At 59.5% G+C, this 27,799-nt stretch overlaps 2 protein-coding genes across 6 annotated transcripts in view; one reads left to right on the forward strand and one right to left on the reverse strand.

Moving 5' to 3' along the window:
- The window catches only part of LOC140394335 (cytohesin-3), a 152,359-nt gene that overhangs the window by 81,012 nt on the left and 43,548 nt on the right, over window positions 1–27,799 (forward strand). For all 5 annotated transcript variants that reach the window (XM_072481523.1, XM_072481526.1, XM_072481525.1 and 2 more), the window contains exons 4-5: window positions 1,445–1,511; window positions 5,927–6,045. In XM_072481523.1, coding sequence (XP_072337624.1) covers window positions 1,445–1,511; window positions 5,927–6,045 — 186 coding nt within the window. The remainder of the gene's footprint in view (window positions 1–1,444; window positions 1,512–5,926; window positions 6,046–27,799) is intronic.
- LOC140394542 (uncharacterized) overlaps window positions 6,586–27,799 on the reverse strand; it is a 36,150-nt gene continuing 14,936 nt past the window's right edge. The window contains exons 2-7 of the mRNA XM_072481902.1: window positions 21,620–21,684; window positions 20,868–21,062; window positions 20,077–20,176; window positions 19,835–19,926; window positions 12,965–13,089; window positions 6,586–6,643 (exon numbers count right to left, since the gene is read on the reverse strand). Of these exons, the coding sequence (XP_072338003.1) occupies window positions 6,586–6,643; window positions 12,965–13,089; window positions 19,835–19,926; window positions 20,077–20,176; window positions 20,868–21,062; window positions 21,620–21,684 (635 nt within the window). The remainder of the gene's footprint in view (window positions 6,644–12,964; window positions 13,090–19,834; window positions 19,927–20,076; window positions 20,177–20,867; window positions 21,063–21,619; window positions 21,685–27,799) is intronic.

Below are 27,799 nucleotides of genomic sequence, written 5' to 3' on the forward strand. Positions count from 1 at the left end.
CTGGTGAAAAAAAACAACTATTTGCCGATCAATCTTTACACGCTTGACTTCCAGTCCTAATATCTCTTTTCATCTCCAGTGATATCCTTACTCATCTGAGTCCACTCTCTTTTTAAAAAAAAAAGCTCACTCCTATTCAATCTAAGCCCGTGTTTCTCTAAAGGAAGCTGTGCTGACTCTCGGAACCTATTGTCCCAATTTAGGAACCCTTGAGCCCGCTGACTGCAGTCAGAGCCTTCTCCAGAGCCTCTGTACCCTTCCCCGCCCGTAAGGACTAAAACTGCAGGGTTGCTTCAGATAGCTTTGTGCATCTAGATTAAGGGGAGGGATGAACAGCTCGGGGTTTCTGCTCCCCTCTAGAGACTGACTTGTGTGGTGGGGCTGTCACTCATGTCCCCTATAGAGACTGACTTGTGTGGTGGGGCTGTCACTCACGATAACATGGGTATGATACAAGAGGGAGACTCTGTCTGGTTAATCCAGATGCAAGCAAAGATCTGACATCTCCAGGATTTTGGGGGTTGATGAGAGAGAGGTGTTGTGTAAACCTGTCATAACCTTGCATACCTCTGTCAGATTTCTCCTCTATTTTACTTAACTCCAACCAAACCTTTTGTATCCAAAATCTGTCCTCTTTGGAACTTCAAGGCCATGTTATTTGAATGAAGCTTATTGTGTTGTTAAATAATGCCAAGGTCAAGTGGCGTTACAGTAATGACAATAGAAGGTGTGATCTGTGACTTGAACATTGGCGGAGGTTAAGTAACTGGGCATCTCTAGGGCATCTTTAGGGGCTGTTTAGCACAGGGCTAAATCGCTGGCTTTGAAAGCAGACCAAGGTAGGCCAGCAGCACGGTTCAATTCCCGTACCAGCCTCCCCGAACAGGTGCCGGAATGTGGCGACTAGGGGCTTTTCACAGTAACTTCATTTGAAGCCTACTTGTGACAATAAGCGATTTTCATTTTTCATTTCATTTCATTTCATTCATTTCATTTCATTTTCAAAACACAGTGGCTTTGGGCGGTGGAGCAGGAACGCCTCCGGTAGAGGAAACTGTCACAAGGGAGCCTTCCCAATCTTCAAGTGATGTGGCCTCCATACTGACAGAATAACGGTGGACAGTCCCAAACATAACCAATTGAGTATGTTCAAGATAGCATCTAAACATCTATTGATCTCTAACTGAATAAAGGGATATGAGAATAGTACATAAAGGTGAGCATTAGGTAGCGCAGTGGGCTTGGAACAGCTGAAGATCTACTCCTCCTATTTCTCATGTTTCTTAACGACAGGATTTGCATCCCTGCATTAATGAGTTGAGGAGGTCAATAATTGGTTGCACTGATGGTCAATCCATGATATGATTTTTAAAATAGATGTGAGCTCCTAAATAGCGGGATAGAAAGAGGCTTTCCTCACTTTTCCTTATTTTGACATTTGCAGTAAAACAACTCAAAGGAACAAACAAATGGCGATGGGGAGAAAGAAATTCAACATGGATCCCAAAAAGGTAATGGATATTTTAGTTTATGAGCTATCAGGTGATGGCATAATGGTATTGTCACAGGACTATTAATCTAAAGACCCATAGGGACACCAGGTTGAATCCCACTGTGGAAGATGGTGAAATTTGAATTCCATAAAAATATGGTCTAACGATAACCATGAAACCGATTGGCGTTAAAATCCCATCTGGTTAGGTGGCATGGTGGCGCAGTGGTTAGCACTGCTGCTGCACAGCGCCGAGGACCTGGGTTTGATCCCAGCCCCAGGTCATCTGTGTGGATTTTGCACATTCTCCCTGTGTCTGCATGGGTCTCACCCCCACAACCCAAAGATGTGCAGGGTAGGTGGATTGGCCACACTAAATTGCCCCTTAATTGGAAATTTAAAAAAATACATCTGGTTGACTAGCCCACGGAAGGAAATCTACCATCCTTACATGGCCGACATGTGACTCCAGTTCCATTGCTATGTGCTGGACTCTTAAATGCCCTCAAGCTTTTCTGTTCAATGGCTGTTGGGGATGGGCAATAAATAGCTAGCCCATATCCCTTGAGTGAATTAAAAAAACATTAGTGGTATACTATTTTATATCTATTCGTTGATTTATATTGTCTGTTCAAATTTGGTATTGCAATGAGGTATAAGTGTGTGGTGTGTGTGGATTTTTCTTAGACCCCAGGTTTAAGAGATGTTAAGGTAGTGGAGTTGAGGCATCAATCATAGTTTCTTTGCATGACAGAACAGGCTCAAGGGGCTAAATGACCTTCGCTGTTCTAATATTTGTGCTTCACTTCGGCTCCCAACACTTCTAGTGCCAACAAGGGAAGCCTGATGTTCAAGCGCCCCAGGGTTGGAGAGAGAGCACAAAAGATCAGCCTTGGTTGGAATGATTAAAAGCACAGACAAATTTGGGGAGGGGAATTTGGAATTTAGTGCATGTATACATTTTGGGAATTTGCAGAGTTCCTTTTAAAGAGAGAGATGGAAGAACATTGAGCACAGGAGATTTTGTGGGACGTCAAATGGAGATACTGCAGGGATGGCGGCAGACAAATCTTTGAGGACTGCTGGTGCCGCTGAGGATGAAAAAAAGGGAAGCAGATGAGAATAATAACTCCTCATAATAATAACAGGAGTATAAGGAGTGCACTATGCCCTAATCTGGTAATCAAACTGCATCTAGGATTTCAAGAGAATACTTTACAGATGTGTAACTTAGCAAAGAGATAGTTATATAGCCAGCCAAGGCAATTTTAAATGTAGCGAATGCTCTGGCAGCAATGTAATTAAATGTTGAAAGAATGCTTTGATTGAAGTCCAAGGTATTGGAACCCTGGCCTCTTGATGTGATTGCAGTACTTTGGGCATGGCACGGGGCACTGCAACCATCCAACCTGAAGAGGGGGCTAAATTCTCCTGCACATATAAGGTGATTAAGATAGACCGTGGATGTTGTGGGACCCCATGTCTGTTTGACATAATTCTTACAGAGCACAAACCGTACCATATTGCAATTGCAACGCCTAGCTGTTGAATGAGTCTAGTCTTATAGCATTACGCTGTTTTCCCTGGTAACCAGTTTAACAATCTTTCTATTCCTTGCTACCATTTCCTGTAAAATGTTACATACGCATTGACTTGTGGAAATGAACATGATGGACAACAACGAGTGTTTAGCAGTGCCAATTACATTGTGAAATGTCCCAAGGTGCTTCACAGGAGTTTCTTTTGTATATATTTGACTTTGAGCCACATCAAGAGATATTAGGACAGCGGAAACAAATGTTTGGTTAAAGGAGTAGATTTTAAGGAGATCCTTAAAGGAGGGGAAAGAAAGGCACAGAGACTTATGGAGGAAATGTGTAATGATCCCAAGAGACCAGAAATAGAGGGGCACAGATAGCTTGGAGGATTGTGGGGTTAGTGGCGATTACAGAGATAGGAAGGTGTGGGCCCTGGGGGGATCTGAAAACAAGATTTTTAAAAGGGAGGTAATGCAGAGCTAGGAGTCAATGCAGGTTAACATATATAGAATCCTAGAATGATTACAGTACAGAAGGATTTGGCCCATCCTGCCTGTGCTAACCCTCTGAAGGAGCAATTCACCTGGTACCCCTGCCTTTTCCTTGTAGGTTTGCAAGTTTGTCAACCAGTTCTCTTTCTGGAAGTCGTAGTTGACCTTGCCTTTACCACGCTCTCACCGCATCCTGGATCCTATAACCACTCGCTGCGTGCAAATTGCTTCTTTTTCCGCTTACCGTAACTCTGTAATCTCTGCTTCTCCAATGGGAACACTTTCTCCCTATATTATATGCAATACCTTTTCACAAACCTGTGAAGTTTGTGTCTGTAATCATATTTTGCTCTCACTTCAATGAAGCACCTAATCAGATTAGAGGGTGGGATGCCTTGGTATATATTTGCCATTGGATAGTCCTTGATGAGGTGCTTTGCAGCAGACTAACATGAAACCTGCAAGATCGTAGAATTGAGCAGTACAGAGTTTAATGTCTTTTGTATTTTGGTTCCGGAAGAAGCAATGGGTCAAGATTTGATTATTTTAATAATATAAAAACAGGAGGAGGCCATTCAGCCCATTGAGCTGCCATTTAGTTAGATAATAGCTGATCTGTATCTTGACTCCATCTACCTAAAATTACTGAATGCCTTTGCCTAACAATTTATCAATCTCCGTTTTGAAATTTTCGATTGATTTCATTCTGCCCTTAGGGAAAAGAGTTTAAAGATTCTCCTCCGAATCCAACACAACGCGTGAAACTTTCCATTGATATGAGAGAACGCCAGTGCCTGGTGGCACAGTGGTTAGCACTGCTACCTCACAACGCTAGGGACCTGGGTTCGAATCCAGCATTGGATGACTGTGTAGAATTTGCATGTTCTCCACATGTCTGCGTGCTCCGGTTTCCTCCCACAGCCCAAAGATGTGCAGGTTAGGTGGATTGGCCATGCTAATTTCCCCTTGGTGTGCAAAAGGTTACGGGGATAGGGTGGGGGTGTCGACCTCGGTAGGGTGCTCCTTCGGAGGGTCGGTGCAGACTCGATGGGCTGAATAGCCTCCTGCATTGTAGAAATTCTAAGATTCCACTGCTTAGACTGTCAATGTTAACAGATTGCCTGACTGCTACAACAGTAAGATTTTTAAAGAAGTTTGAAATGTGGAATTTAAATACACTTTAAGCAGTTGTCATTGGTAAGCTCAGTGCAGCGGAAAACCCATCAACACCTTCAGAAAGCAGCCACTTGTGCCTGGGGTTTCCATGGGTATTGGCATCCCTTGACCAAGTATTCTTCATAATTGTGCCTAAGTGTGTAAGTAATGAATGCTGGCATGCTATTCAACTGTGGGAGCCAATCCTTTCTTAAAAATGTTTTTATTTTAAAATTCTTTTTCCAATTTAGGGGCAATTTAGCATGGCCAATCCACCTCCACAACTCTTTGGGTTGTGAGGGTGAGACCCACGCAGACATAGGGAGAATGTGCAAACTCCACATGGACAGTGACCCAGGGCCAGGATCGAACCGGGGTTATGGCGTTGTGAGGCAGCAATGCTAATCACTGTGCCACCCTACCGCCCCCATGGGAGCCAATCCTGCCTTTATCTGAGATTACTCGTGGTGTAGAAGGCTGATTTGTAGATCTTTTCAACTGGAAACATTTATGACGAGCTGTGACACCAAAACCATTCAGTTTGTAATCTTGGTTTCATAGACCAAGCTCTGAATAGTTTATCGGGGCATGTTATCCTGGCATCAGTTTCTCCTAATCTGATAACTGCTGAGACAATCTTGGAAAGTTTCAGTTGTCCTCCATACTTCCAGTTTAAGGGGAAGGTAACTCCCTCATTCCCCCTGCGCCCCAGCCTTCCAGTCACTCCCACAATTTCTGCTCCCATTCATGCCACCATGACCCAGGTAACCATGGCTCCATTGGGTACGCACCATATTAAGTGGTGCTGAGCCTCACAGAGTAGGCTGGTCATGGTCCCCATCTCTGCCAAGATGGCTGAGCCCATGGGATGGCACTCCTGCTGCCTCACGGCGCCGAGGATCTAGGTTCGATCCGCGTGAGTTTGCACATTCTCCCGTGTGTACATGGGTCTCACCCCCACAACCCAAAGATGTGCAGGGAAGGTGGATTGGCCACGATAAATTGCCCCTGAATTGGAAAAAAAAGAACTGGGCACTTTAAATGTATTTTTAAAAAGCTTTCCTTGAATGGTCACATGGATGAGGTGTCCGTGCAGTGGTGTCCCAACACCTTCAGAAAAGGTGGATTGTGATTTTTTTGGGGGGGGGGGGGGAGAGAAGAGGAGAAAGAGGAAGTCTCAGATTCTTAGTCAGAAGCTGTCTTTGCACATCCAAGATTGTTTTGAGTCTTGTTGTTCTGTCTGATTGCAGGGGATCCAGTTTCTAATCGAAAATGATCTTCTCCAGAACACCCCTGAAGATATTTCCCAGTTTCTATACAAGGGAGAAGGGTTAAATAAAACAGTCATTGGTGACTATTTGGGTGAAAGGTAAGTATCTTCTCATTTAATCAACCTCAGCAGGAATTTATATGCCAAGAGTTAGCTAATTGTAGTAACTGATACTATAGACTAGCTACATAGACTGTGCCCAGAGCTGGAGAAAGTATGTTTCTCACAGTAGATACACAGCAATGTTTAAGGGTGGGGTGGTGTCCATTTTTGTGTGTAATTTGGTCTGTGTTTTGAACACCCAAGAGGAATCTTTTCACATTTGTATTTATATAAAGCAAACCTCCGATTTAAGCAACTGCATGACGCAGGTAGCCATGGCTCCATGGGGTACTCATCACATTAAGTGGTGCTGACCCTCACAGATTAGGCTGGTCATGGTCCCCTTCTCTGCCAAGGTGGCTGAACCTGTGGGATGGCACTACTGTTGGTTTTGGCTTTCTATGGCTTCCTCTCATAAAAGACATTAGTGAACCAATGGTGATATTTGTGTGCACAGTGCTCCATTGTTGGGCACAGATCTTATGGTGTGACTGGGTAGGATCTGGAAGGTACTTCCTGAGTGTGGTGGAAGTAGATTCAACCAAGGCTTTCAAAAGTGAATTGGATAATAATCTGAAGAGAAACATTTGCAGGACTGCGGGGAAAGGGTAGATGAGTGAGATGCAGTGAGTTGCTTTTACAGAGCGTTAGCATGGACATGACTGGCCAAATGGCCTCCTTTCATGCAGTAACCATTGTATGATTCTATGAAGTAGGTCTAAGACGATCTGCAGTTATTTTCTGCTTCAATCAATTTGAATTCCTGTGGAAGAGTTCTCGTTCTCGCTCTTTCTCGCGCACGCTCATGTTCTCGCGCACGCTCTCGTGCGCTCTCATTCTCTCTCTCTTGTGCGCGCTCCGGTTCTCTCTCTCGCGCACGCTCTGGTTCTCTCTCTCTCGCGCTCTGGTTCTCTCTCTCTCGCGCGGCGGTTCTCTCTCTCGCGCATGCGGCGGTTTTCTCTCTCCCGCGCGCGCGTCGGTTCTCTCTCTCTCGCGCGCGTGCTCCGGTTCTCTCTCGCGTGCGTGTCGGTTCTCTCTCCCCCACGCGCTCCGGTTCTCTCTGTCGCGCGCGCTCCGGTTCTCTCTATTGCGCGCGCTCCGGTTCTCTCTCTCGCGCCGCTCCGGTTCTCACTCTCGCGCGCTCTCCGGTTCTCTCTCCCTTGCGCGCTCCGAATTCTCTCCCTCGCGCGTGCTCCGGTTCTCTCTCTTGCGCGTGCTCCGGTTCTCTCTCTCTCGCGTGCCGATTCTCTCTCTTGCACACGCTCCTGTTCTCTCTCTCGCGCTCCGGTTCTCTATCTCGCGCTCCAGTTCTCTCTCACGCGCGCGCTCCGGTTCTCTCTCTCTCGCGCGCTCCGGTTCTCTCTCTCTCGCGCGCTCCGGTTCTCTCTCTCTCGCGCGCTCCGGTCCTCTCTCTCTCGCGCGCTCTGGTTCTCACTCTCGTGCGCTCTCCGGTTCTCTCTCTCTCGCGCGGCGGTTTTCTCTCGCGCACGCGGCGGTTTTCTCTCTCTCGCGCGCGCGTCGGTTCTCTCTCTCTCGTGCGCGCGCTCCGGTTCTCTCTCTCGCGCACGCGGCGGTTTTCTCTCTATCGCGCGTGCTCCGGTTCTCTCTCTCGCGCGTGCTCCGGTTCTCTCTCTCGTGCGTGCTCTGGTTCTCTCTCTCGCGCATGCTCCGGTTCTCTCTCTCGCGCGTGCTCCGGTTCCCTCTCTCGCGCGTGCTCCGGTTCCCTCTCTCGCGCGTGCTCCGGTTCTCTCTCTCTCGCGTGCCGATTCTCTCTCTTGCGCGCGCTCCAGTTCTCTCCCTCGCGTTCCGGTTCTCTCTCTCGTGCACCAGTTCTCTCGCGCGCGCGCTCCGGTTCTCGTTCTCTCACGCGCGTTCCGGTTCTCGTCCTCTCTCTCTCGCGCGCGCTCCGGTTCTCGTGCTCTCTCTCGCGCTCCAGTTCTCTCTCGCGCGCGCTCCAGTTCTCTCTCGCGCGAGCTCCGGTTCTCGCTCTCTCACGCGCGCTCCGGTTCTCGTTCTCTCTCTCACGCGCGCTCCGGTTCTCATTCTCTCTCTCGCGCGCGCTCCAGTTCTCTCTAGCGCGCGCTCCGGTTCTCGTTCTCTCACGCGCGCTCCGGTTCTCGTTCTCTCACGCGCGCTCCGGTTCTTGTCCTCTCTCTCGCGCGCGCTCCGGTTCTCGTTCTCTCTCTTGCGCTCCAGTTCTCTCTCGCGCGTGCTCCGGTTCTCGTTCTCTCACGCGCGCTCCGGTTCTCGTTCTCTCTCTCATGCGTGCTCCGGTTCTCATTCTCTCTCTCGTGCGTGCTCCAGTTCTCTCTAGCGCGCGCTCCGGTTCTCGTTCTCTCACGCGCGCTCGGGTTCTCGTTCTCACATTCGCGCGCGCTCCGGTTCTCTTGCTCGCGCGCCCTCCGGTTCTCTCGCTCGCGCGCGCTCGGGTTCTCTCGCTTGCGCGCGCTCCGGTTCTCTCGCTTGCGCGCGCTCCGGTTCTCTCTCTCTCACGCGCGAGAGAGAGAACCGGAGCGCGTGCGAGAGAGAGAACCGGAGAGCGCGCGAGAGTGAGAACCTGAGCGCGCGTGAGCGTGAGAACCGGAGCGCGCGAGAGAGAGAACCGGAGCGTGCGCGAGCGTGAGAACCAGAGCGCGCGCGAGAGAGAATCGGAGCGCGCGCGAGACAGAGAACGAGAACCGGAGCGCGCGTGAGAGAGAGAACGAGAACCGGAGCGCGCGCGTGCTCTCGTTCTCTCTCTCGCGCGCGCGTGCTCTCGTTCTCTCTCTCGCGCGCGCGTGCTCTCGTTCTCTCTCTCGCGCGCGCGTGTTCTCGTTCTCTCTCTGGCGCGCGCGTGCTCTCGTTCTCTCTCTCGCGCGTTCTCGTTCTCTCTCTCGCGCGCGCGCGCTCTCGTTCTCTCTCTCGCGCGTGCGCGCTCTCGTTCTCTCTCGCACGCGTGAGCTCTCGTTCTCTCTCTCTCTTGCGCGCGCAAGCTCTCGTTCTCCCTCTCGCGCCCACGTGCTCTCGTTCTTCCTCTCGCGCCCACGTGCTCTCGTTCTCCCTCTCGCGCCCACGTGCTCTCGTTCTCCCTCTCGCGCGTGCTCTCGTTCTCCCTCTCGCGCGTGCTCTCGTTCTCCCTCTCGCGCGTGCTCTCGTTCTCCGTCTCGCGCGTGCTCTCGTTCTCCGTCTCGCGCGTGCTCTCGTTCTCCGTCTCGCGCGTGCTCTCGTTCTCCGTCTCGCGCGTGCTCTCGTTCTCCGTCTCGCGCGTGCTCTCGTTCTCCGTCTCGCGCGTGCTCTCGTTCTCCGTCTCGCGCGTGCTCTCGTTCTCCGTCTCGCGCGTGCTCTCGTTCTCCGTCTCGCGCGTGCTCTCGTTCTCCGTCTCGCGCGTGCTCTCGTTCTCCGTCTCGCGCGTGCTCTCGTTCTCCGTCTCGCGCGTGCTCTCGTTCTCCGTCTCGCGCGTGCTCTCGTTCTCCCTCTCGCGCGTGCTCTCGTTCTCCCTCTCGCGCGTGCTCTCGTTCTCCCTCTCGCGCGTGCTCTCGTTCTCCCTCTCGCGCGTGCTCTCGTTCTCCCTCTCGCGCGTGCTCTCGTTCTCCCTCTCGCGCGTGCTCTCGTTCTCCCTCTCGCGCGTGCTCTCGTTCTCCCTCTCGCGCGTGCTCTCGTTCTCCCTCTCGCGCGTGCTCTCGTTCTCTCTCTCGCGCACGCGTGCTCTCGTTCTCTCTCTCGCACGTGCTCTCGTTCTCTCCCTCGTGCGCGCGTGCTCTCGTTCTCTCTTGTGCGTGCTCTCGTTCTCTCTCTCTCTCTCGCGCGTGCTCTCGTTCTCTCTCTCTCTCTCGCGCGTGCTCTCGTTCTCTCTCTCGCGCCCGTGCTCTCGTTCTCTCCCTCTCGCGCCCGTGCTCTCGTTCTCGCCCTCTCGCGCGTGCTCTCGTTCTCTCCCTCTCGCGCGTGGCTCTCGTTCTCTCCCTCTCGCACGTGTGGCTCTCGTTCTCTCCCTCTCGCGCGCGTGGCTCTCGTTCTCTCCCTCTCGCGCGCGTGGCTCTCGTTCTCTCCCTCTCGCGCGCGTGGCTCTCGTTCTCTCCCTCTCGCGCGCTCTCGTTCTCTCTCTCTCGCGTGCGCTCGTTCTCTCTCTCTCTCGCGCGCGTGCTCTCGTTCTCTCTCTCTCTCTTGCGCATGTGCTCTCGTTTTCTCTCTCTCTCTCACGCGCGCGTGCTCTCGTTCTCTCTCTCTCTCTCGCGCACGCGCTCTCGTTCGCTCTCTCTCGCGCGAGCTCTAGGTCTCTCTCGCGCACGAGCTCTCGTTCTATCTCTCGTGCCCGCGTGCTGTCGTTCTCCCTCTTGCGCGTGCTCTCGTTCTCCCTCTCGCGCGTGCTCTCGTTCTCCCTCTCGCGCGTGCTCTCGTTCTCCCTCTCGCGCGTGCTCTCGTTCTCCCTCTCGCGCGTGCTCTCGTTCTCCCTCTCGCGCGTGCTCTCGTTCTCCCTCTCGCGCGTGCTCTCGTTCTCCCTCTCGCGCGTGCTCTCGTTCTCCCTCTCGCGCGTGCTCTCGTTCTCCCTCTCGCGCGTGCTCTCGTTCTCCCTCTCGCGCGTGCTCTCGTTCTCCCTCTCGCGCGTGCTCTCGTTCTCCCTCTCGCGCGTGCTCTCGTTCTCCCTCTCGCGCGTGCTCTCGTTCTCCCTCTCGCGCGTGCTCTCGTTCTCCCTCTCGCGCGTGCTCTCGTTCTCCCTCTCGCGCGTGCTCTCGTTCTCCCTCTCGCGCGTGCTCTCGTTCTCCCTCTCGCGCGTGCTCTCGTTCTCCCTCTCGCGCGTGCTCTCGTTCTCCCTCTCGCGCGTGCTCTCGTTCTCCCTCTCGCGCGTGCTCTCGTTCTCCCTCTCGCGCGTGCTCTCGTTCTCCCTCTCGCGCGTGCTCTCGTTCTCCCTCTCGCGCGTGCTCTCGTTCTCCCTCTCGCGCGTGCTCTCGTTCTCCCTCTCGCGCGTGCTCTCGTTCTCCCTCTCGCGCGTGCTCTCGTTCTCTCTCTCGCGCGTGCTCTCGTTCTCTCTCTCGCACGTGCTCTCGTTCTCTCACTCGCACGTGCTCTCATTCTCTCTCTCGTGCGCGCGTGCTCTAGTTCTCTCTCTCTTGTGCGTGCTCGCGTTCTCTCTCTCTTGTGCGTGCTCTCGTTCTCTCCCTCTCGCGCGCGTGCTCTCGTTCTCTCCCTCTCGCGCGCGTGCTCTCGTTCTCTCTCTCTCGCACGTGCTCTCGTTCTCTCTCTCGCACGTGCTCTCGTTCTCTCTCTCGTGCACGCGTGCTCTAGTTCTCTCTCGTGCGTGCTCTCGTTCTCTCTCTCTTGTGCGTGCTCTCGTTCTCTCCCTCTCGCGCGCGTGCTCTCGTTCTCTCTCTCTCGCACGTGCTCTCGTTCTCTCTCTCTCGCACGTGCTCTCGTTCTCTCTCTCGCACGTGCTCTCGTTCTCTCTCTCGTGCACGCGTGCTCTAGTTCTCTCTCGTGCGTGCTCTCGTTCTCTCTCGTGCGTGCTCTCGTTCTCTCTCTCGCACGTGCTCTCCTCTCCCTCGTGCGCGCGTGCTCTAGTTCTCTCTTGTGCGTGCTCTCGTTCTCTCTCGCGCGCGTGCTCTCGTTCTCTCCCTCTCGCGCCCGTGCTCTCGTTCTCGCCCTCTCGCGCGTGCTCTCGTTCTCTCCCTCTCGCGCGTGGCTCTCGTTCTCTCCCTCTCGCGCGCGTGGCTCTCGTTCTCTCCCTCTCGCACGTGTGGCTCTCGTTCTCTCCCTCTCGCGCGCGTGGCTCTCGTTCTCTCCCTCTCGCGCGCGTGGCTCTCGTTCTCTCCCTCTCGCGCGCGTGGCTCTCGTTCTCTCCCTCTCGCGCGCGTGGCTCTCGTTCTCTCCCTCTCGCGCGCGTGGCTCTCGTTCTCTCCCTCTCGCGCGCTCTCGTTCTCTCTCTCTCGCGCGCGTGCTCTCGTTCTCTCTCTCTCTCTCTCGCGCGCGCGCTCTCGTTTTCTCTCTCTCTCTCTCGCGCGCGTGCTCTCGTTCTCTCTCTCTCGCGCACGCGCTCTCGTTCTCTCTCTCGCGCGCGCGAGCTCTCGTTCGCTCGCACTCGCGCAAGCTCTAGGTCTCTCTCGCGCACGAGCTCTCGTTCTATCTCTCGTGCCCGCGTGCTGTCGTTCTCCCTCTTGCGCGTGCTGTCGTTCTCCCTCTTGCGCGTGCTGTCGTTCTCCCTCTTGCGCGTGCTGTCGTTCTCCCTTTCGCGCGTGCTCTCGTTCTCACTCTCGCACGTGCTCTCGTTCTCTCACTCACACGTGCTCTCGTTCTCTCTCTCGTGCGCGCGTGCTCTAGTTCTCTCTCGTGCGTGCTCTCGTTCTCTCTCTCTTGTGCGTGCTCTCGTTCTCTCCCTCTCGCGCGCGTGGCTCTCGTTCTCTCCCTCTCGCGCGCGTGGCTCTCGTTCTCTCCCTCTCGCGCGCGTGGCTCTCGTTCTCTCCCTCTCGCGCGCGTGGCTCTCGTTCTCTCCCTCTCGCGCGCGTGGCTCTCGTTCTCTCCCTCTCGCGCGCGTGGCTCTCGTTCTCTCCCTCTCGCGCGCGTGGCTCTCGTTCTCTCCCTCTCGCGCGCGTGGCTCTCGTTCTCTCCCTCTCGCGCGCGTGGCTCTCGTTCTCTCCCTCTCGCGCGCGTGGCTCTCGTTCTCTCCCTCTCGCGCGCGTGGCTCTCGTTCTCTCCCTCTCGCGCGTGCTCTCGTTCTCCCTCTCGCGCGTGCTCTCGTTCTCCCTCTCGCGCGTGCTCTCGTTCTCCCTCTCGCGCGTGCTCTCGTTCTCCCTCTCGCGCGTGCTCTCGTTCTCCCTCTCGCGCGTGCTCTCGTTCTCCCTCTCGCGCGTGCTCTCGTTCTCCCTCTCGCGCGTGCTCTCGTTCTCCCTCTCGCGCGTGCTCTCGTTCTCTCTCTCGCGCACGCGTGCTCTCGTTCTCTCTCTCGCACGTGCTCTCGTTCTCTCCCTCGTGCGCGCGTGCTCTCGTTCTCTCTTGTGCGTGCTCTCGTTCTCTCTCTCTCTCTCGCGCGTGCTCTCGTTCTCTCTCTCTCTCTCGCGCGTGCTCTCGTTCTCTCTCTCGCGCCCGTGCTCTCGTTCTCTCCCTCTCGCGCCCGTGCTCTCGTTCTCGCCCTCTCGCGCGTGCTCTCGTTCTCTCCCTCTCGCGCGTGGCTCTCGTTCTCTCCCTCTCGCACGTGTGGCTCTCGTTCTCTCCCTCTCGCGCGCGTGGCTCTCGTTCTCTCCCTCTCGCGCGCGTGGCTCTCGTTCTCTCCCTCTCGCGCGCGTGGCTCTCGTTCTCTCCCTCTCGCGCGCTCTCGTTCTCTCTCTCTCGCGTGCGCTCGTTCTCTCTCTCTCTCGCGCGCGTGCTCTCGTTCTCTCTCTCTCTCTTGCGCATGTGCTCTCGTTTTCTCTCTCTCTCTCACGCGCGCGTGCTCTCGTTCTCTCTCTCTCTCTCGCGCACGCGCTCTCGTTCGCTCTCTCTCGCGCGAGCTCTAGGTCTCTCTCGCGCACGAGCTCTCGTTCTATCTCTCGTGCCCGCGTGCTGTCGTTCTCCCTCTCGCGCGTGCTCTCGTTCTCCCTCTCGCGCGTGCTCTCGTTCTCCCTCTCGCGCGTGCTCTCGTTCTCCCTCTCGCGCGTGCTCTCGTTCTCCCTCTCGCGCGTGCTCTCGTTCTCCCTCTCGCGCGTGCTCTCGTTCTCCCTCTCGCGCGTGCTCTCGTTCTCCCTCTCGCGCGTGCTCTCGTTCTCCCTCTCGCGCGTGCTCTCGTTCTCCCTCTCGCGCGTGCTCTCGTTCTCCCTCTCGCGCGTGCTCTCGTTCTCCCTCTCGCGCGTGCTCTCGTTCTCCCTCTCGCGCGTGCTCTCGTTCTCCCTCTCGCGCGTGCTCTCGTTCTCCCTCTCGCGCGTGCTCTCGTTCTCCCTCTCGCGCGTGCTCTCGTTCTCCCTCTCGCGCGTGCTCTCGTTCTCCCTCTCGCGCGTGCTCTCGTTCTCCCTCTCGCGCGTGCTCTCGTTCTCCCTCTCGCGCGTGCTCTCGTTCTCCCTCTCGCGCGTGCTCTCGTTCTCCCTCTCGCGCGTGCTCTCGTTCTCCCTCTCGCGCGTGCTCTCGTTCTCCCTCTCGCGCGTGCTCTCGTTCTCCCTCTCGCGCGTGCTCTCGTTCTCCCTCTCGCGCGTGCTCTCGTTCTCCCTCTCGCGCGTGCTCTCGTTCTCCCTCTCGCGCGTGCTCTCGTTCTCTCTCTCGCACGTGCTCTCGTTCTCTCACTCGCACGTGCTCTCATTCTCTCTCTCGTGCGCGCGTGCTCTAGTTCTCTCTCTCTTGTGCGTGCTCGCGTTCTCTCTCTCTTGTGCGTGCTCTCGTTCTCTCCCTCTCGCGCGCGTGCTCTCGTTCTCTCCCTCTCGCGCGCGTGCTCTCGTTCTCTCTCTCTCGCACGTGCTCTCGTTCTCTCTCTCGCACGTGCTCTCGTTCTCTCTCTCGTGCACGCGTGCTCTAGTTCTCTCTCGTGCGTGCTCTCGTTCTCTCTCTCTTGTGCGTGCTCTCGTTCTCTCCCTCTCGCGCGCGTGCTCTCGTTCTCTCTCTCTCGCACGTGCTCTCGTTCTCTCTCTCTCGCACGTGCTCTCGTTCTCTCTCTCGCACGTGCTCTCGTTCTCTCTCTCGTGCACGCGTGCTCTAGTTCTCTCTCTCTTGTGCGTGCTCGCGTTCTCTCTCTCTTGTGCGTGCTCTCGTTCTCTCCCTCTCGCGCGCGTGCTCTCGTTCTCTCCCTCTCGCGCGCGTGCTCTCGTTCTCTCTCTCTCGCACGTGCTCTCGTTCTCTCTCTCGCACGTGCTCTCGTTCTCTCTCTCGTGCACGCGTGCTCTAGTTCTCTCTCGTGCGTGCTCTCGTTCTCTCTCTCTTGTGCGTGCTCTCGTTCTCTCCCTCTCGCGCGCGTGCTCTCGTTCTCTCTCTCTCGCACGTGCTCTCGTTCTCTCTCTCTCGCACGTGCTCTCGTTCTCTCTCTCGCACGTGCTCTCGTTCTCTCTCTCGTGCACGCGTGCTCTAGTTCTCTCTCGTGCGTGCTCTCGTTCTCTCTCGTGCGTGCTCTCGTTCTCTCTCTCGCACGTGCTCTCCTCTCCCTCGTGCGCGCGTGCTCTAGTTCTCTCTTGTGCGTGCTCTCGTTCTCTCTCGCGCGCGTGCTCTCGTTCTCTCCCTCTCGCGCCCGTGCTCTCGTTCTCGCCCTCTCGCGCGTGCTCTCGTTCTCTCCCTCTCGCGCGTGGCTCTCGTTCTCTCCCTCTCGCGCGCGTGGCTCTCGTTCTCTCCCTCTCGCACGTGTGGCTCTCGTTCTCTCCCTCTCGCGCGCGTGGCTCTCGTTCTCTCCCTCTCGCGCGCGTGGCTCTCGTTCTCTCCCTCTCGCGCGCGTGGCTCTCGTTCTCTCCCTCTCGCGCGCGTGGCTCTCGTTCTCTCCCTCTCGCGCGCGTGGCTCTCGTTCTCTCCCTCTCGCGCGCTCTCGTTCTCTCTCTCTCGCGCGCGTGCTCTCGTTCTCTCTCTCTCTCTCTCGCGCGCGCGCTCTCGTTTTCTCTCTCTCTCTCTCGCGCGCGTGCTCTCGTTCTCTCTCTCTCGCGCACGCGCTCTCGTTCTCTCTCTCGCGCGCGCGAGCTCTCGTTCGCTCGCACTCGCGCAAGCTCTAGGTCTCTCTCGCGCACGAGCTCTCGTTCTATCTCTCGTGCCCGCGTGCTGTCGTTCTCCCTCTTGCGCGTGCTGTCGTTCTCCCTCTTGCGCGTGCTGTCGTTCTCCCTCTTGCGCGTGCTGTCGTTCTCCCTTTCGCGCGTGCTCTCGTTCTCACTCTCGCACGTGCTCTCGTTCTCTCACTCACACGTGCTCTCGTTCTCTCTCTCGTGCGCGCGTGCTCTAGTTCTCTCTCGTGCGTGCTCTCGTTCTCTCTCTCTTGTGCGTGCTCTCGTTCTCTCCCTCTCGCGCGCGTGGCTCTCGTTCTCTCCCTCTCGCGCGCGTGGCTCTCGTTCTCTCCCTCTCGCGCGCGTGGCTCTCGTTCTCTCCCTCTCGCGCGCGTGGCTCTCGTTCTCTCCCTCTCGCGCGCGTGGCTCTCGTTCTCTCCCTCTCGCGCGCGTGGCTCTCGTTCTCTCCCTCTCGCGCGCGTGGCTCTCGTTCTCTCCCTCTCGCGCGCGTGGCTCTCGTTCTCTCCCTCTCGCGCGCGTGGCTCTCGTTCTCTCCCTCTCGCGCGCGTGGCTCTCGTTCTCTCCCTCTCGCGCGCGTGGCTCTCGTTCTCTCCCTCTCGCGCGCGTGGCTCTCGTTCTCTCCCTCTCGCGCGCGTGGCTCTCGTTCTCTCCCTCTCGCGCGCGTGGCTCTCGTTCTCTCCCTCTCGCGCGCGTGGCTCTCGTTCTCTCCCTCTCGCGCACGCGCTCTCGTTCTCTCTCTCGCACACGCGCTCTCGTTCTCTCTCTCGCGCGCGCTCTCGTTCTCTCTCGCGCGCGAGCTCTCGTTCGCTCTCTCTCGCGCGCGAGCTCTAGGTCTCTCTCTCTCGCGCGCGAGCTCTAGGTCTCTCGCGCACGAGCTCTCGTTCTATCTCTCGCGCTCGCGTGCTGTCGTTCTCCCTCTTGCGCGTGCTCTCGTTCTCCCTCTCGCGCGCGTGCTCTCGTTCTCTCTCTCTCGCGCGTGCTCTCGTTCTCTCTCTCGCACGTGCTCTCGTTCTCTCTCTCGCACGTGCTCTCGTTCTCTCTTGCGCGCGCAAGCTCTCATTCTCCCTCTCGCGCCCACGTGCTCTCGTTCTCCCTCTCGCGCCAATGTGCTCTCGTTCTCCCTCTCGCGCCCACGTGCTCTCGTTCTCCCTCTCGCGCCCACGTGCTCTCGTTCTCCCTCTCGCGCCCACGTGCTCTCGTTCTCCTTCTCGCGCCCACGTGCTCTCGTTCTCCTTCTCGCGCCCATGTGCTCTCGTTCTCCCTCTCGCGCCCACGTGCTCTCGTTCTCCCTCTCGCGCCCACGTGCTCTCGTTCTCCCTCTCGCGCGTGCTCTCGTTCTCCCTCTCGCGCGTGCTCTCGTTCTCCCTCTCGCGCGTGCTCTCGTTCTCCCTCTCGCGCGTGCTCTCGTTCTCCCTCTCGCGCGTGCTCTCGTTCTCCCTCTCGCGCGTGCTCTCGTTCTCCCTCTCGCGCGTGCTCTCGTTCTCCCTCTCGCGCGTGCTCTCGTTCTCCCTCTCGCGCGTGCTCGCGTTCTCCCTCTCGCGCGTGCTCGCGTTCTCCCTCTCGCGCGTGCTCTCGTTCTCCCTCTCGCGCGTGCTCTCGTTCTCCCTCTCGCGCGTGCTCTCGTTCTCCCTCTCGCGCGTGCTCTCGTTCTCCCTCGCGCGTGCTCTCGTTCTCTCCCTCGTGCGCGCGTGCTCTCGTTCTCTCTTGTGCGTGCTCTCGTTTTCTCTCTCTCTCGCGCGTGCTCTCGTTCTCTCTCTCGCACGTGCTCTCGTTCTCTCTCTCGCACGTGCTCTCGTTCTCTCTTGCGCGCGCAAGCTCTCATTCTCCCTCTCGCGCCCACGTGCTCTCGTTCTCCCTCTCGCGCCAATGTGCTCTCGTTCTCCCTCTCGCGCCAATGTGCTCTCGTTCTCCCTCTCGCGCCCACGTGCTCTCGTTCTCCCTCTCGCGCCCACGTGCTCTCGTTCTCCCTCTCGCGCCCACGTGCTCTCGTTCTCCCTCTCGCGCCCACGTGCTCTCGTTCTCCCTCTCGCGCGTGCTCTCGTTCTCCCTCTCGCGCGTGCTCTCGTTCTCCCTCTCGCGCGTGCTCTCGTTCTCCCTCTCGCGCGTGCTCTCGTTCTCCCTCTCGCGCGTGCTCTCGTTCTCCCTCTCGCGCGTGCTCTCGTTCTCCCTCTCGCGCGTGCTCTCGTTCTCCCTCTCGCGCGTGCTCGCGTTCTCCCTCTCGCGCGTGCTCTCGTTCTCCCTCTCGCGCGTGCTCTCGTTCTCCCTCTCGCGCGTGCTCTCGTTCTCCCTCTCGCGCGTGCTCTCGTTCTCCCTCGCGCGTGCTCTCTCTCGCGCGTGCTCTCGTTCTCTCCCTCGTGCGCGCGTGCTCTCGTTCTCTCTTGTGCGTGCTCTCGTTTTCTCTCTCTCTCTCTCGCGCGTGCTCTCGTTCTCTCTCTCGCGCCCGTGCTCTCGTTCTCTCCCTCTCGCGCCCGTGCTCTCGTTCTCTCCCTCTCGCGCCCGCTCTCGTTCTCTCCCTCTCGCGCGTGGCTCTCGTTCTCTCCCTCTCGCACGTGTTGCTCTCGTTCTCTCCCTCTCGCGCGCGTGGCTCTCGTTCTCTCCCTCTCGCGCGCTCTCGTTCTCTCTCTCTCGCGTGCTCTCGTTCTCTCTCTCTCTCTCGCGCGCGCGTGCTCTCGTTCTCCCTCTCGCGCCCACGTGCTCTCGTTCTCCCTCTCGCGCCCACGTGCTCTCGTTCTCCCTCTCGCGCCCATGTGCTCTCGTTCTCCCTCTCGCGCCCACGTGCTCTCGTTCTCCCTCTCGCGCGTGCTCTCGTTCTCCCTCTCGCGCGTGCTCTCGTTCTCCCTCTCGCGCGTGCTCTCGTTCTCCCTCTCGCGCGTGCTCTCGTTCTCCCTCTCGCGCGTGCTCTCGTTCTCCGTCTCGCGCGTGCTCTCGTTCTCCCTCTCGCGCGTGCTCTCGTTCTCCCTCTCGCGCGTGCTCTCGTTCTCCCTCTCGCGCGTGCTCTCGTTCTCCCTCTCGCGCGTGCTCTCGTTCTCCCTCTCGCGCGTGCTCTCGTTCTCCCTCTCGCGCGTGCTCTCGTTCTCCCTCTCGCGCGTGCTCTCGTTCTCCCTCTCGCGCGTGCTCTCGTTCTCCCTCTCGCGCGTGCTCTCGTTCTCCCTCTCGCGCGTGCTCTCGTTCTCCCTCTCGCGCGTGCTCTCGTTCTCCCTCTCGCGCGTGCTCTCGTTCTCCCTCTCGCGCGTGCTCTCGTTCTCCCTCTCGCGCGTGCTCTCGTTCTCCCTCTCGCGCGTGCTCGCGTTCTCCCTCTCGCGCGTGCTCGCGTTCTCCCTCTCGCGCGTGCTCGCGTTCTCCCTCTCGCGCGTGCTCGCGTTCTCCCTCTCGCGCGTGCTCTCGTTCTCCCTCTCGCGCGTGGCTCTCGTTCTCTCCCTCTCGCACGTGTGGCTCTCGTTCTCTCCCTCTCGCGCGCGTGTCTTTCGTTCTCTCCCTCTCGCACGCTCTCGTTCTCTCTCTCTCGCGTGCGCGCGTGCTCTCGTTCTCTCTCTCTCTCTCTCTCGCGCGCGCGTGCTCTCGTTCTCCCTCTCGCGCCCACATGCTCTCGTTCTCCCTCTCGCGCCCACGTGCTCTCGTTCTCCCTCTCGCGCCCACGTGCTCTCGTTCTCCCTCTCGCGCGTGCTCTCGTTCTCCCTCTCGCGCGTGCTCTCGTTCTCCCTCTCGCGCGTGCTCTCGTTCTCCCTCTCGCGCGTGCTCTCGTTCTCCCTCTCGCGCGTGCTCTCGTTCTCCCTCTCGCGCGTGCTCTCGTTCTCCCTCTCGCGCGTGCTCTCGTTCTCCCTCTCGCGCGTGCTCTCGTTCTCCCTCTCGCGCGTGCTCTCGTTCTCCCTCTCGCGCGTGCTCTCGTTCTCCCTCTCGCGCGTGCTCGCGTTCTCCCTCTCGCGCGTGCTCGCGTTCTCCCTCTCGCGCGTGCTCGCGTTCTCCCTCTCGCGCGTGCTCGCGTTCTCCCTCTCGCGCGTGCTCGCGTTCTCCCTCTCGCGCGTGCTCGCGTTCTCCCTCTCGCGCGTGCTCGCGTTCTCCCTCTCGCGCGTGCTCTCGTTCTCCCTCGCGCGTGCTCTCTCTCTCGCGCTCTCGTTCTCTCCCTCGTGCGCACGTGCTCTCGTTCTCTCTTGTGCGTGCTCTCGTTCTCTCTCTCTCTCTCGCGCGTGCTCTCGTTCTCTCTCTAGTGCCCGTGCTCTCGTTCTCTCCCTCTCGCGCCTGTGCTCTCGTTCTCTCCCTCTCGCGCCCGCTCTCGTTCTCTCCCTCTCGCGCCCGCTCTCGTTCTCTCCCTCTCGCACGTGTGGCTCTCGTTCTCTCCCTCTCGCACGCGTGGCTCTCGTTCTCTCCCTCTCGCGCGCGTGGCTCTCGTTCTCTCCCTCTCGCGCGCTCTCGTTCTCTCTCTCTCGCGTGCGCGCGTGCTCTCGTTCTCTCTCTCGTGTGCGCGCGTGCTCTCGTTCTCTCTCTCTCTCGCGCGCGCGTGCTCTCGTTCTCTCTCTCTCTCTTGCGCACGTGCTCTCGTTTTCTCTCTCTCTCTCTCACGCGCGCGTGCTCCCGTTCTCTCTCTCGCGCACGCGCTCTCGTTCGCTCTCTCTCGCGCGAGCTCTAGGTCTCTCTCGCGCACGAGCTCTCGTTCTATCTCTCGTGCCCGCGTGCTGTCGTTCTCCCTCTTGCGCGTGCTCTCGTTCTCCCTCTTGCGCGTGCTCTCGTTCTCCCTCTCGCGCGTGCTCTCGTTCTCTCTCTCGCACGTGCTCTCGTTCTCTCACTCGCACGTGCTCTCGTTCTCTCTCTCGTGCACGCGTGCTCTAGTTCTCTCTCGTGCGTGCTCTCGTTCTCTCTCGTGCGTGCTCTCGTTCTCTCTCTCGCACGTGCTCTCCTCTCCCTCGTGCGCGCGTGCTCTAGTTCTCTCTTGTGCGTGCTCTCGTTATCTCTCGCGCGCGTGCTCTCGTTCTCTCCCTCTCGCGCCCGTGCTCTCGTTCTCGCCCTCTCGCGCGTGCTCTCGTTCTCTCCCTCTCGCGCGTGGCTCTCGTTCTCTCCCTCTCGCGCGCGTGGCTCTCGTTCTCTCCCTCTCGCACGTGTGGCTATCGTTCTCTCCCTCTCGCGCGCGTGGCTCTCGTTCTCTCCCTCTCGCGCGCGTGCCTCTCGTTCTCTCCCTCTCGCGCGCGTGGCTCTCGTTCTCTCCCTCTCGCGCGCTCTCGTTCTCTCTCTCTCGCGCGCGTGCTCTCGTTCTCTCTCTCTCTCGCGCGTGCGCTCTCGTTCTCTCTCTCTCTCTCTTGCGCACGTGCTCTCGTTTTCTCTCTCTCTCTCTCGCGCGCGTGCTCTCGTTCTCTCTCTCTCGCGCACGCGTTCTCGTTCCCTCTCGCGCGAGCGCGAGCTCTCGTTCGCTCGCACTCGCGCAAGCTCTAGGTCTCTCTCGCGCACGAGCTCTCGTTCTATCTCTCGTGCCCGCGTGCTGTCGTTCTCCCTCTTGCGCGTGCTGTCGTTCTCCCTTTCGCGCGTGCTCTCGTTCTCTCTCTCGCACGTGCTCTCGTTCTCTCACTCGCACGTGCTCTCGTTCTCTCTCTCGTGCGCGCGTGCTCTAGTTCTCTCTCGTGCGTGCTCTCGTTCTCTCTCTCTTGTGCGTGCTCTCGTTCTCTCCCTCTCGCGCGCGTGGCTCTCGTTCTCTCCCTCTCGCGCGCGTGGCTCTCGTTCTCTCCCTCTCGCGCGCGTGGCTCTCGTTCTCTCCCTCTCGCGCGCGTGGCTCTCGTTCTCTCCCTCTCGCGCGCGTGGCTCTCGTTCTCTCCCTCTCGCGCGCGTGGCTCTCGTTCTCTCCCTCTCGCGCGCGTGGCTCTCGTTCTCTCCCTCTCGCGCGCGTGGCTTTTGTTCTCTCCCTCTCGCGCACGCGCTCTCGTTCTCTCTCTCGCACACGCGCTCTCGTTCTCTCTCTCGCACACGCGCTCTCGTTCTCTCTCTCGCGCGCGCTCTCGTTCTCTCTCTCGCGCGAGCTCTCGTTCGCTCTCTCTCGCGCGCGAGCTCTAGGTCTCTCTCGCGCACGAGCTCTCGTTCTATCTCTCGCGCTCGCGTGCTGTCGTTCTCCCTCTTGCGCGTGCTCTCGTTCTCCCTCTCGCGCGCGTGCTCTCGTTCTCTCTCGCGCGTGCTCTCGTTCTCTCTCTCGCACGAGCTCTCGTTCTATCTCTCGTGCCCGCGTGCTGTCGTTCTCCCTCTTGCGCGTGCTGTCGTTCTCCCTTTCGCGCGTGCTCTCGTTCTCTCTCTCGCACGTGCTCTCGTTCTCTCACTCGCACGTGCTCTCGTTCTCTCTCTCGTGCGCGCGTGCTCTAGTTCTCTCTCGTGCGTGCTCTCGTTCTCTCTCTCTTGTGCGTGCTCTCGTTCTCTCCCTCTCGCGCGCGTGGCTCTCGTTCTCTCCCTCTCGCGCGCGTGGCTCTCGTTCTCTCCCTCTCGCGCGCGTGGCTCTCGTTCTCTCCCTCTCGCGCGCGTGGCTCTCGTTCTCTCCCTCTCGCGCGCGTGGCTTTTGTTCTCTCCCTCTCGCGCGCGTGGCTCTCGTTCTCTCCCTATCGCGCACGCGCTCTCGTTCTCTCTCTCGCACACGCGCTCTCGTTCTCTCTCTCGCACACGCGCTCTCGTTCTCTCTCTCGCGCGCGCTCTCGTTCTCTCTCTCGCGCGAGCTCTCGTTCGCTCTCTCTCGCGCGCGAGCTCTAGGTCTCTCTCGCGCACGAGCTCTCGTTCTATCTCTCGCGCTCGCGTGCTGTCGTTCTCCCTCTTGCGCGTGCTCTCGTTCTCCCTCTCGCGCGCGTGCTCTCGTTCTCTCTCTCTCGCGCGTGCTCTCGTTCTCTCTCTCGCACGTGCTCTCGTTCTCTCTCTCGCACGTGCTCTCGTTCTCTCTCTCGCACGTGCTCTCGTTCTCTCTTGCGCGCGCAAGCTCTCGTTCTCCCTCTCGCGCCCACGTGCTCTCGTTCTCCCTCTCGCGCCCACGTGCTCTCGTTCTCCCTCTCGCGCCCACGTGCTCTCGTTCTCCCTCTCGCGCCCACGTGCTCTCGTTCTCCCTCTCGCGCCCACGTGCTCTCGTTCTCCCTCTCGCGCCCACGTGCTCTCGTTCTCCCTCTCGCGCCCACGTGCTCTCGTTCTCCCTCTCGCGCCCACGTGCTCTCGTTCTCCCTCTCGCGCGTGCTCTCGTTCTCCCTCTCGCGCGTGCTCTCGTTCTCCCTCTCGCGCGTGCTCTCGTTCTCCCTCTCGCGCGTGCTCTCGTTCTCTCTCTCGCGCGTGCTCTCGTTCTCCCTCTCGCGCGTGCTCTCGTTCTCCCTCTCGCGCGTGCTCTCGTTCTCCCTCTCGCGCGTGCTCTCGTTCTCCCTCTCGCGCGTGCTCACGTTCTCCCTCTCGCGCGTGCTCGCGTTCTCCTTCTCGCGCGTGCTCGCGTTCTCCCTCTCGCGCGTGCTCTCGTTCTCCCTCTCGCGCGTGCTCTCGTTCTCCCTCTCGCGCGTGCTCTCGTTCTCCCTCTCGCGCGTGCTCTCGTTCTCCCTCTCGCGCGTGCTCTCGTTCTCCCTCTCGCGCGTGCTCACGTTCTCCCTCTCGCGCGTGCTCGCGTTCTCCTTCTCGCGCGTGCTCGCGTTCTCCCTCTCGCGCGTGCTCTCGTTCTCCCTCTCGCGCGTGCTCTCGTTCTCCCTCGCGCGTGCTCTCTCTCGCGCGTGCTCTCGTTCTCTCTCTCGCACGTGCTCTCGTTCTCTCCCTCGTGCGCGCGTGCTCTCGTTCTCTCTTGTGCGTGCTCTCGTTTTCTCTCTCTCGCCCGTGCTCTCGTTCTCTCCCTCTCGCGCCCGTGCTCTCGTTCTCTCCCTCTCGCGCCCGCTCTCGTTCTCTCCCTCTCGCGCGTGGCTCTCGTTCTCTCCCTCTCGCACGTGTGGCTCTCGTTCTCTCCCTCTCGCGCGCGTGGCTCTCGTTCTCTCCCTCTCGCGCGCTCTCGTTCTCTCTCTCTCGCGTGCGCGCGTGCTCTCGTTCTCTCTCTCTCTCTCGCGCGCGCGTGCTCTCGTTCTCCCTCTCGTGCCCACGTGCTCTCGTTCTCCCTCTCGCGCCCACGTGCTCTCGTTCTCCCTCTCGCGCGTGCTCTCGTTCTCCCTCTCGCGCGTGCTCTCGTTCTCCCTCTCGCGCGTGCTCTCGTTCTCCCTCTCGCGCGTGCTCTCGTTCTCCCTCTCGCGCGTGCTCTCGTTCTCCCTCTCGCGCGTGCTCTCGTTTTCTCTCTCTCTCTCTCGCGCGTGCTCTCGTTCTCTCTCTCTCGCCCGTGCTCTCGTTCTCTCCCTCTCGCGCCCGTGCTCTCGTTCTCTCCCTCTCGCGCCCGCTCTCGTTCTCTCCCTCTCGCGCGTGGCTCTCGTTCTCTCCCTCTCGCACGTGTGGCTCTCGTTCTCTCCCTCTCGCGCGCGTGGCTCTCGTTCTCTCCCTCTCGCGCGCTCTCGTTCTCTCTCTCTCGCGTGCGCGCGTGCTCTCGTTCTCTCTCTCTCTCTCGCGCGCGCGTGCTCTCGTTCTACCTCTCGCGCCCACGTGCTCTCGTTCTCCCTCTCGCGCCCACGTGCTCTCGTTCTCCCTCTCGCGCGTGCTCTCGTTCTCCCTCTCGCGCGTGCTCTCGTTCTCCCTCTCGCGCGTGCTCTCGTTCTCCCTCTCGCGCGCGCTCTCGTTCTCCCTCTCGCGCGTGCTCTCGTTCTCCGTCTCGCGCGTGCTCTCGTTCTCCCTCTCGCGCGTGCTCTTGTTCTCCCTCTCGCGCGTGCTCGCGTTCTCCCTCTCGCGCGTGCTCGCGTTCTCCCTCTCGCGCGTGCTCGCGTTCTCCCTCTCGCGCGTGCTCGCGTTCTCCCTCTCGCGCGTGCTCTCGTTCTCCCTCGCGCGTGCTCTCTCTCGCGCGTGGCTCTCGTTCTCTCCCTCTCGCACGTGTGGCTCTCGTTCTCTCCCTCTCGCGCGCGTGGCTCTCGTTCTCTCCCTCTCGCGCGCTCTCGTTCTCTCTCTCTCGCGTGCGCGCGTGCTCTCGTTCTCTCTCTCTCTCTCTCGCGCGCGCGTGCTCTCGTTCTCCCTCTCGCGCCCACATGCTCTCGTTCTCCCTCTCGCGCCCACGTGCTCTCGTTCTCCCTCTCGCGCGTGCTCTCGTTCTCCCTCTCGCGCGTGCTCTCGTTCTCCCTCTCGCGCGTGCTCTCGTTCTCCCTCTCGCGCGTGCTCTCGTTCTCCCTCTCGCGCGTGCTCTCGTTCTCCCTCTCGCGCGTGCTCGCGTTCTCCCTCTCGCGCGTGCTCGCGTTCTCCCTCTCGCGCGTGCTCGCGTTCTCCCTCTCGCGCGTGCTCTCGTTCTCCCTCTCGCGCGTGCTCTCGTTCTCCCTCGCGCGTGCTCTCTCTCGCGCGCTCTCGTTCTCTCTCTCGCACGTGCTCTCGTTCTCTCCCTCGTGCGCGCGTGCTCTCGTTCTCTCTTGTGCGTCCTCTCGTTCTCTCTCTCTCTCTCGCGCGTGCTCTCGTTCTCTCTCTCGTGCCCGTGCTCTCGTTCTCTCCCTCTCGCGCCTGTGCTCTCGTTCTCTCCCTCTCGCGCCCGCTCTCGTTCTCTCCCTCTCGCGCCCGCTCTCGTTCTCTCCCTCTCGCACGTGTGGCTCTCGTTCTCTCCCTCTCGCACGCGTGGCTCTCGTTCTCTCCCTCTCGCGCGCGTGGCTCTCGTTCTCTCCCTCTCGCGCACTCTCGTTCTCTCTCTCTCGCGTGCGCGCGTGCTCTCGTTCTCTCTCTCTCGCCTGCGCGCGTGCTCTCGTTCTCTCTCTCTCTCGCGCGCGCGTGCTCTCGTTCTCTCTCTCTCTCTTGCGCACGTGCTCTCGTTTTCTCTCTCTCTCTCTCACGCGCGCGTGCTCTCGTTCTCTCTCTCGCGCACGCGCTCTCGTTCGCTCTCTCTCGCGCGAGCTCTAGGTCTCTCTCGCGCACGAGCTCTCGTTCTATCTCTCGTGCCCGCGTGCTGTCGTTCTCCCTCTTGCGCGTGCTCTCGTTCTCCCTCTTGCGCGTGCTCTCGTTCTCCCTCTCGCGCGTGCTCTCGTTCTCCCTCTCGCGCGTGCTCGCGTTCTCCCTCTCGCGCGTGCTCTCGTTCTCCCTCGCGCGTGCTCTCTCTCGCGCGTGGCTCTCGTTCTCTCCCTCTCGCACGTGTGGCTCTCGTTCTCTCCCTCTCGCGCGCGTGGCTCTCGTTCTCTCCCTCTCGCGCGCTCTCGTTCTCTCTCTCTCGCGTGCGCGCGTGCTCTCGTTCTCCCTCTTGCGCGTGCTCTCGTTCTCCCTCTCGCGCGTGCTCTCGTTCTCTCTCTCTCGCACGTGCTCTCGTTCTCTCACTCGCACGTGCTCTCGTTCTCTCTCTCGTGCGCGCGTGCTCTAGTTCTCTCTCGTGCGTGCTCTCGTTCTCTCTCTCTTGTGCGTGCTCTCGTTCTCTCCCTCTCGCGCGCGTGCTCTCGTTCTCTCTCTCTCGCACGTGCTCTCGTTCTCTCTCTCGCACGTGCTCTCGTTCTCTCTCTCGTGCGCGCGTGCTCTAGTTCTCTCTCGTGCGTGCTCTCGTTCTCTCTCGTGCGTGCTCTCGTTCTCTCTCGTGCGTGCTCTCGTTCTCTCCCTCGTGCGCGCGTGCTCTGGTTCTCTCTTGTGCGTGCTCTCGTTCTCTCTCTCGCGCGCGTGCTCTCGTTCTCTCTCTCTCTCTCGCGCGCGTGCTCTCGTTCTCTCCCTCTCGCGCCCGTGCTCTCGTTCTCGCCCTCTCGCGCGTGGCTCTCGTTCTCTCCCTCTCGCGCGCGTGGCTCTCGTTCTCTCCCTCTCGCACGTGTAGCTCTCGTTCTCTCCCTCTCGCGCGCGTGGCTCTCGTTCTCTCCCTCTCGCGCGCGTGGCTCTCGTTCTCTCCTTCTCGCGCGCTCTCGTTCTCTCTCTCTCGCGCGCGTGCTCTCGTTCTCTCTCTCTCTCGCGCGCGCGCTCTCGTTCTCTCTCTCTCTCTTGCGCACGTGCTCTCGTTTTCTCTCTCTCTCTCGCGCGCGCGTGCTCTCGTTCTCTCTCGCACGCGCGCTAGCTCTCGTTCGCTCTCACTCGCGCAAGCTCTAGGTCTCTCTTGCGCACGTGCTCTCGTTTTCTCTCTCTCTCACGCGCGCGTGCTCTCGTTCTCTCTCTCGCGCACGCGCTCTCGTTCGCTCTCTCTCGCGCGAGCTCTAGGTCTCTCTCGCGCACGAGCTCTCGTTCTATCTCTCGTGCCCGCGTGCTGTCGTTCTCCCTCTTGCGCGTGCTCTCGTTCTCCCTCTCGCGCGTGCTCTCGTTCTCTCTCTCGCATGTGCTCTCGTTCTCTCACTCGCACGTGCTCTCGTTCTCTCTCTCATGTGCGCGTGCTCTAGTTGTCTCTCGTGCGTGCTCTCGTTCTCTCTCTCTTGTGCGTGCTCTCGTTCTCTCCCTCTCGCGCGCTTGCTCTCGTTCTCTCTCTCTCGCACGTGCTCTCGTTCTCTCTCTCGCACGTGCTCTCGTTCTCTCTCTCGTGCGTGCGTGCTCTAGTTCTCTCTCGTGCGTGCTCTCGTTCTCTCTCGTGCGTGCTCTCGTTCTCTCTCTCGCACGTGCTCTCGTTCTCTCCCTCGTGCGCGCGTGCTCTAGTTCTCTCTTGTGCGTGCTCTCGTTCTCTCTCTCGCACGCGTGCTCTCGTTCTCTCTCTCTCTCGCGCGCGTGCTCTCGTTCTCTCCCTCTCGCGCCCGTGCTCTCGTTCTCGCCCTCTCGCGCGTGGCTCTCGTTCTCTCCCTCTCGCGCGCGTGGCTCTCGTTCTCTCCCTCTCGCACGTGTAGCTCTCGTTCTCTCCCTCTCGCGTGCGTGGCTCTCGTTCTCTCCCTCTCGCGCGCGTGGCTCTCGTTCTCTCCCTCTCGCGCGCTCTCGTTCTCTCTCTCTCGCGCGCGTGCTCTCGTTCTCTCTCTCTCTCGCGCGCGCGCGCGCTCTCGTTCTCTCTCTCTCTCTCTTGCGCACGTGCTCTCGTTTTCTCTCTCTCTCTCGCGCGCGTGCTCTCGTTCTCTCTCGCACGCGTGCTAGCTCTCGTTCGCTCTCACTCGCGCAAGCTCTAGGTCTCTCTCGCGCACGAGCTCTCGTTCTATCTCTCGTGCCCGCGTGCTGTTGTTCTCCCTCTTGCG

The sequence above is a fragment of the Scyliorhinus torazame genome, chromosome 17 (genome assembly GCF_047496885.1).
Source record: "Scyliorhinus torazame isolate Kashiwa2021f chromosome 17, sScyTor2.1, whole genome shotgun sequence".
Lineage (NCBI taxonomy): Eukaryota > Metazoa > Chordata > Chondrichthyes > Carcharhiniformes > Scyliorhinidae > Scyliorhinus > Scyliorhinus torazame.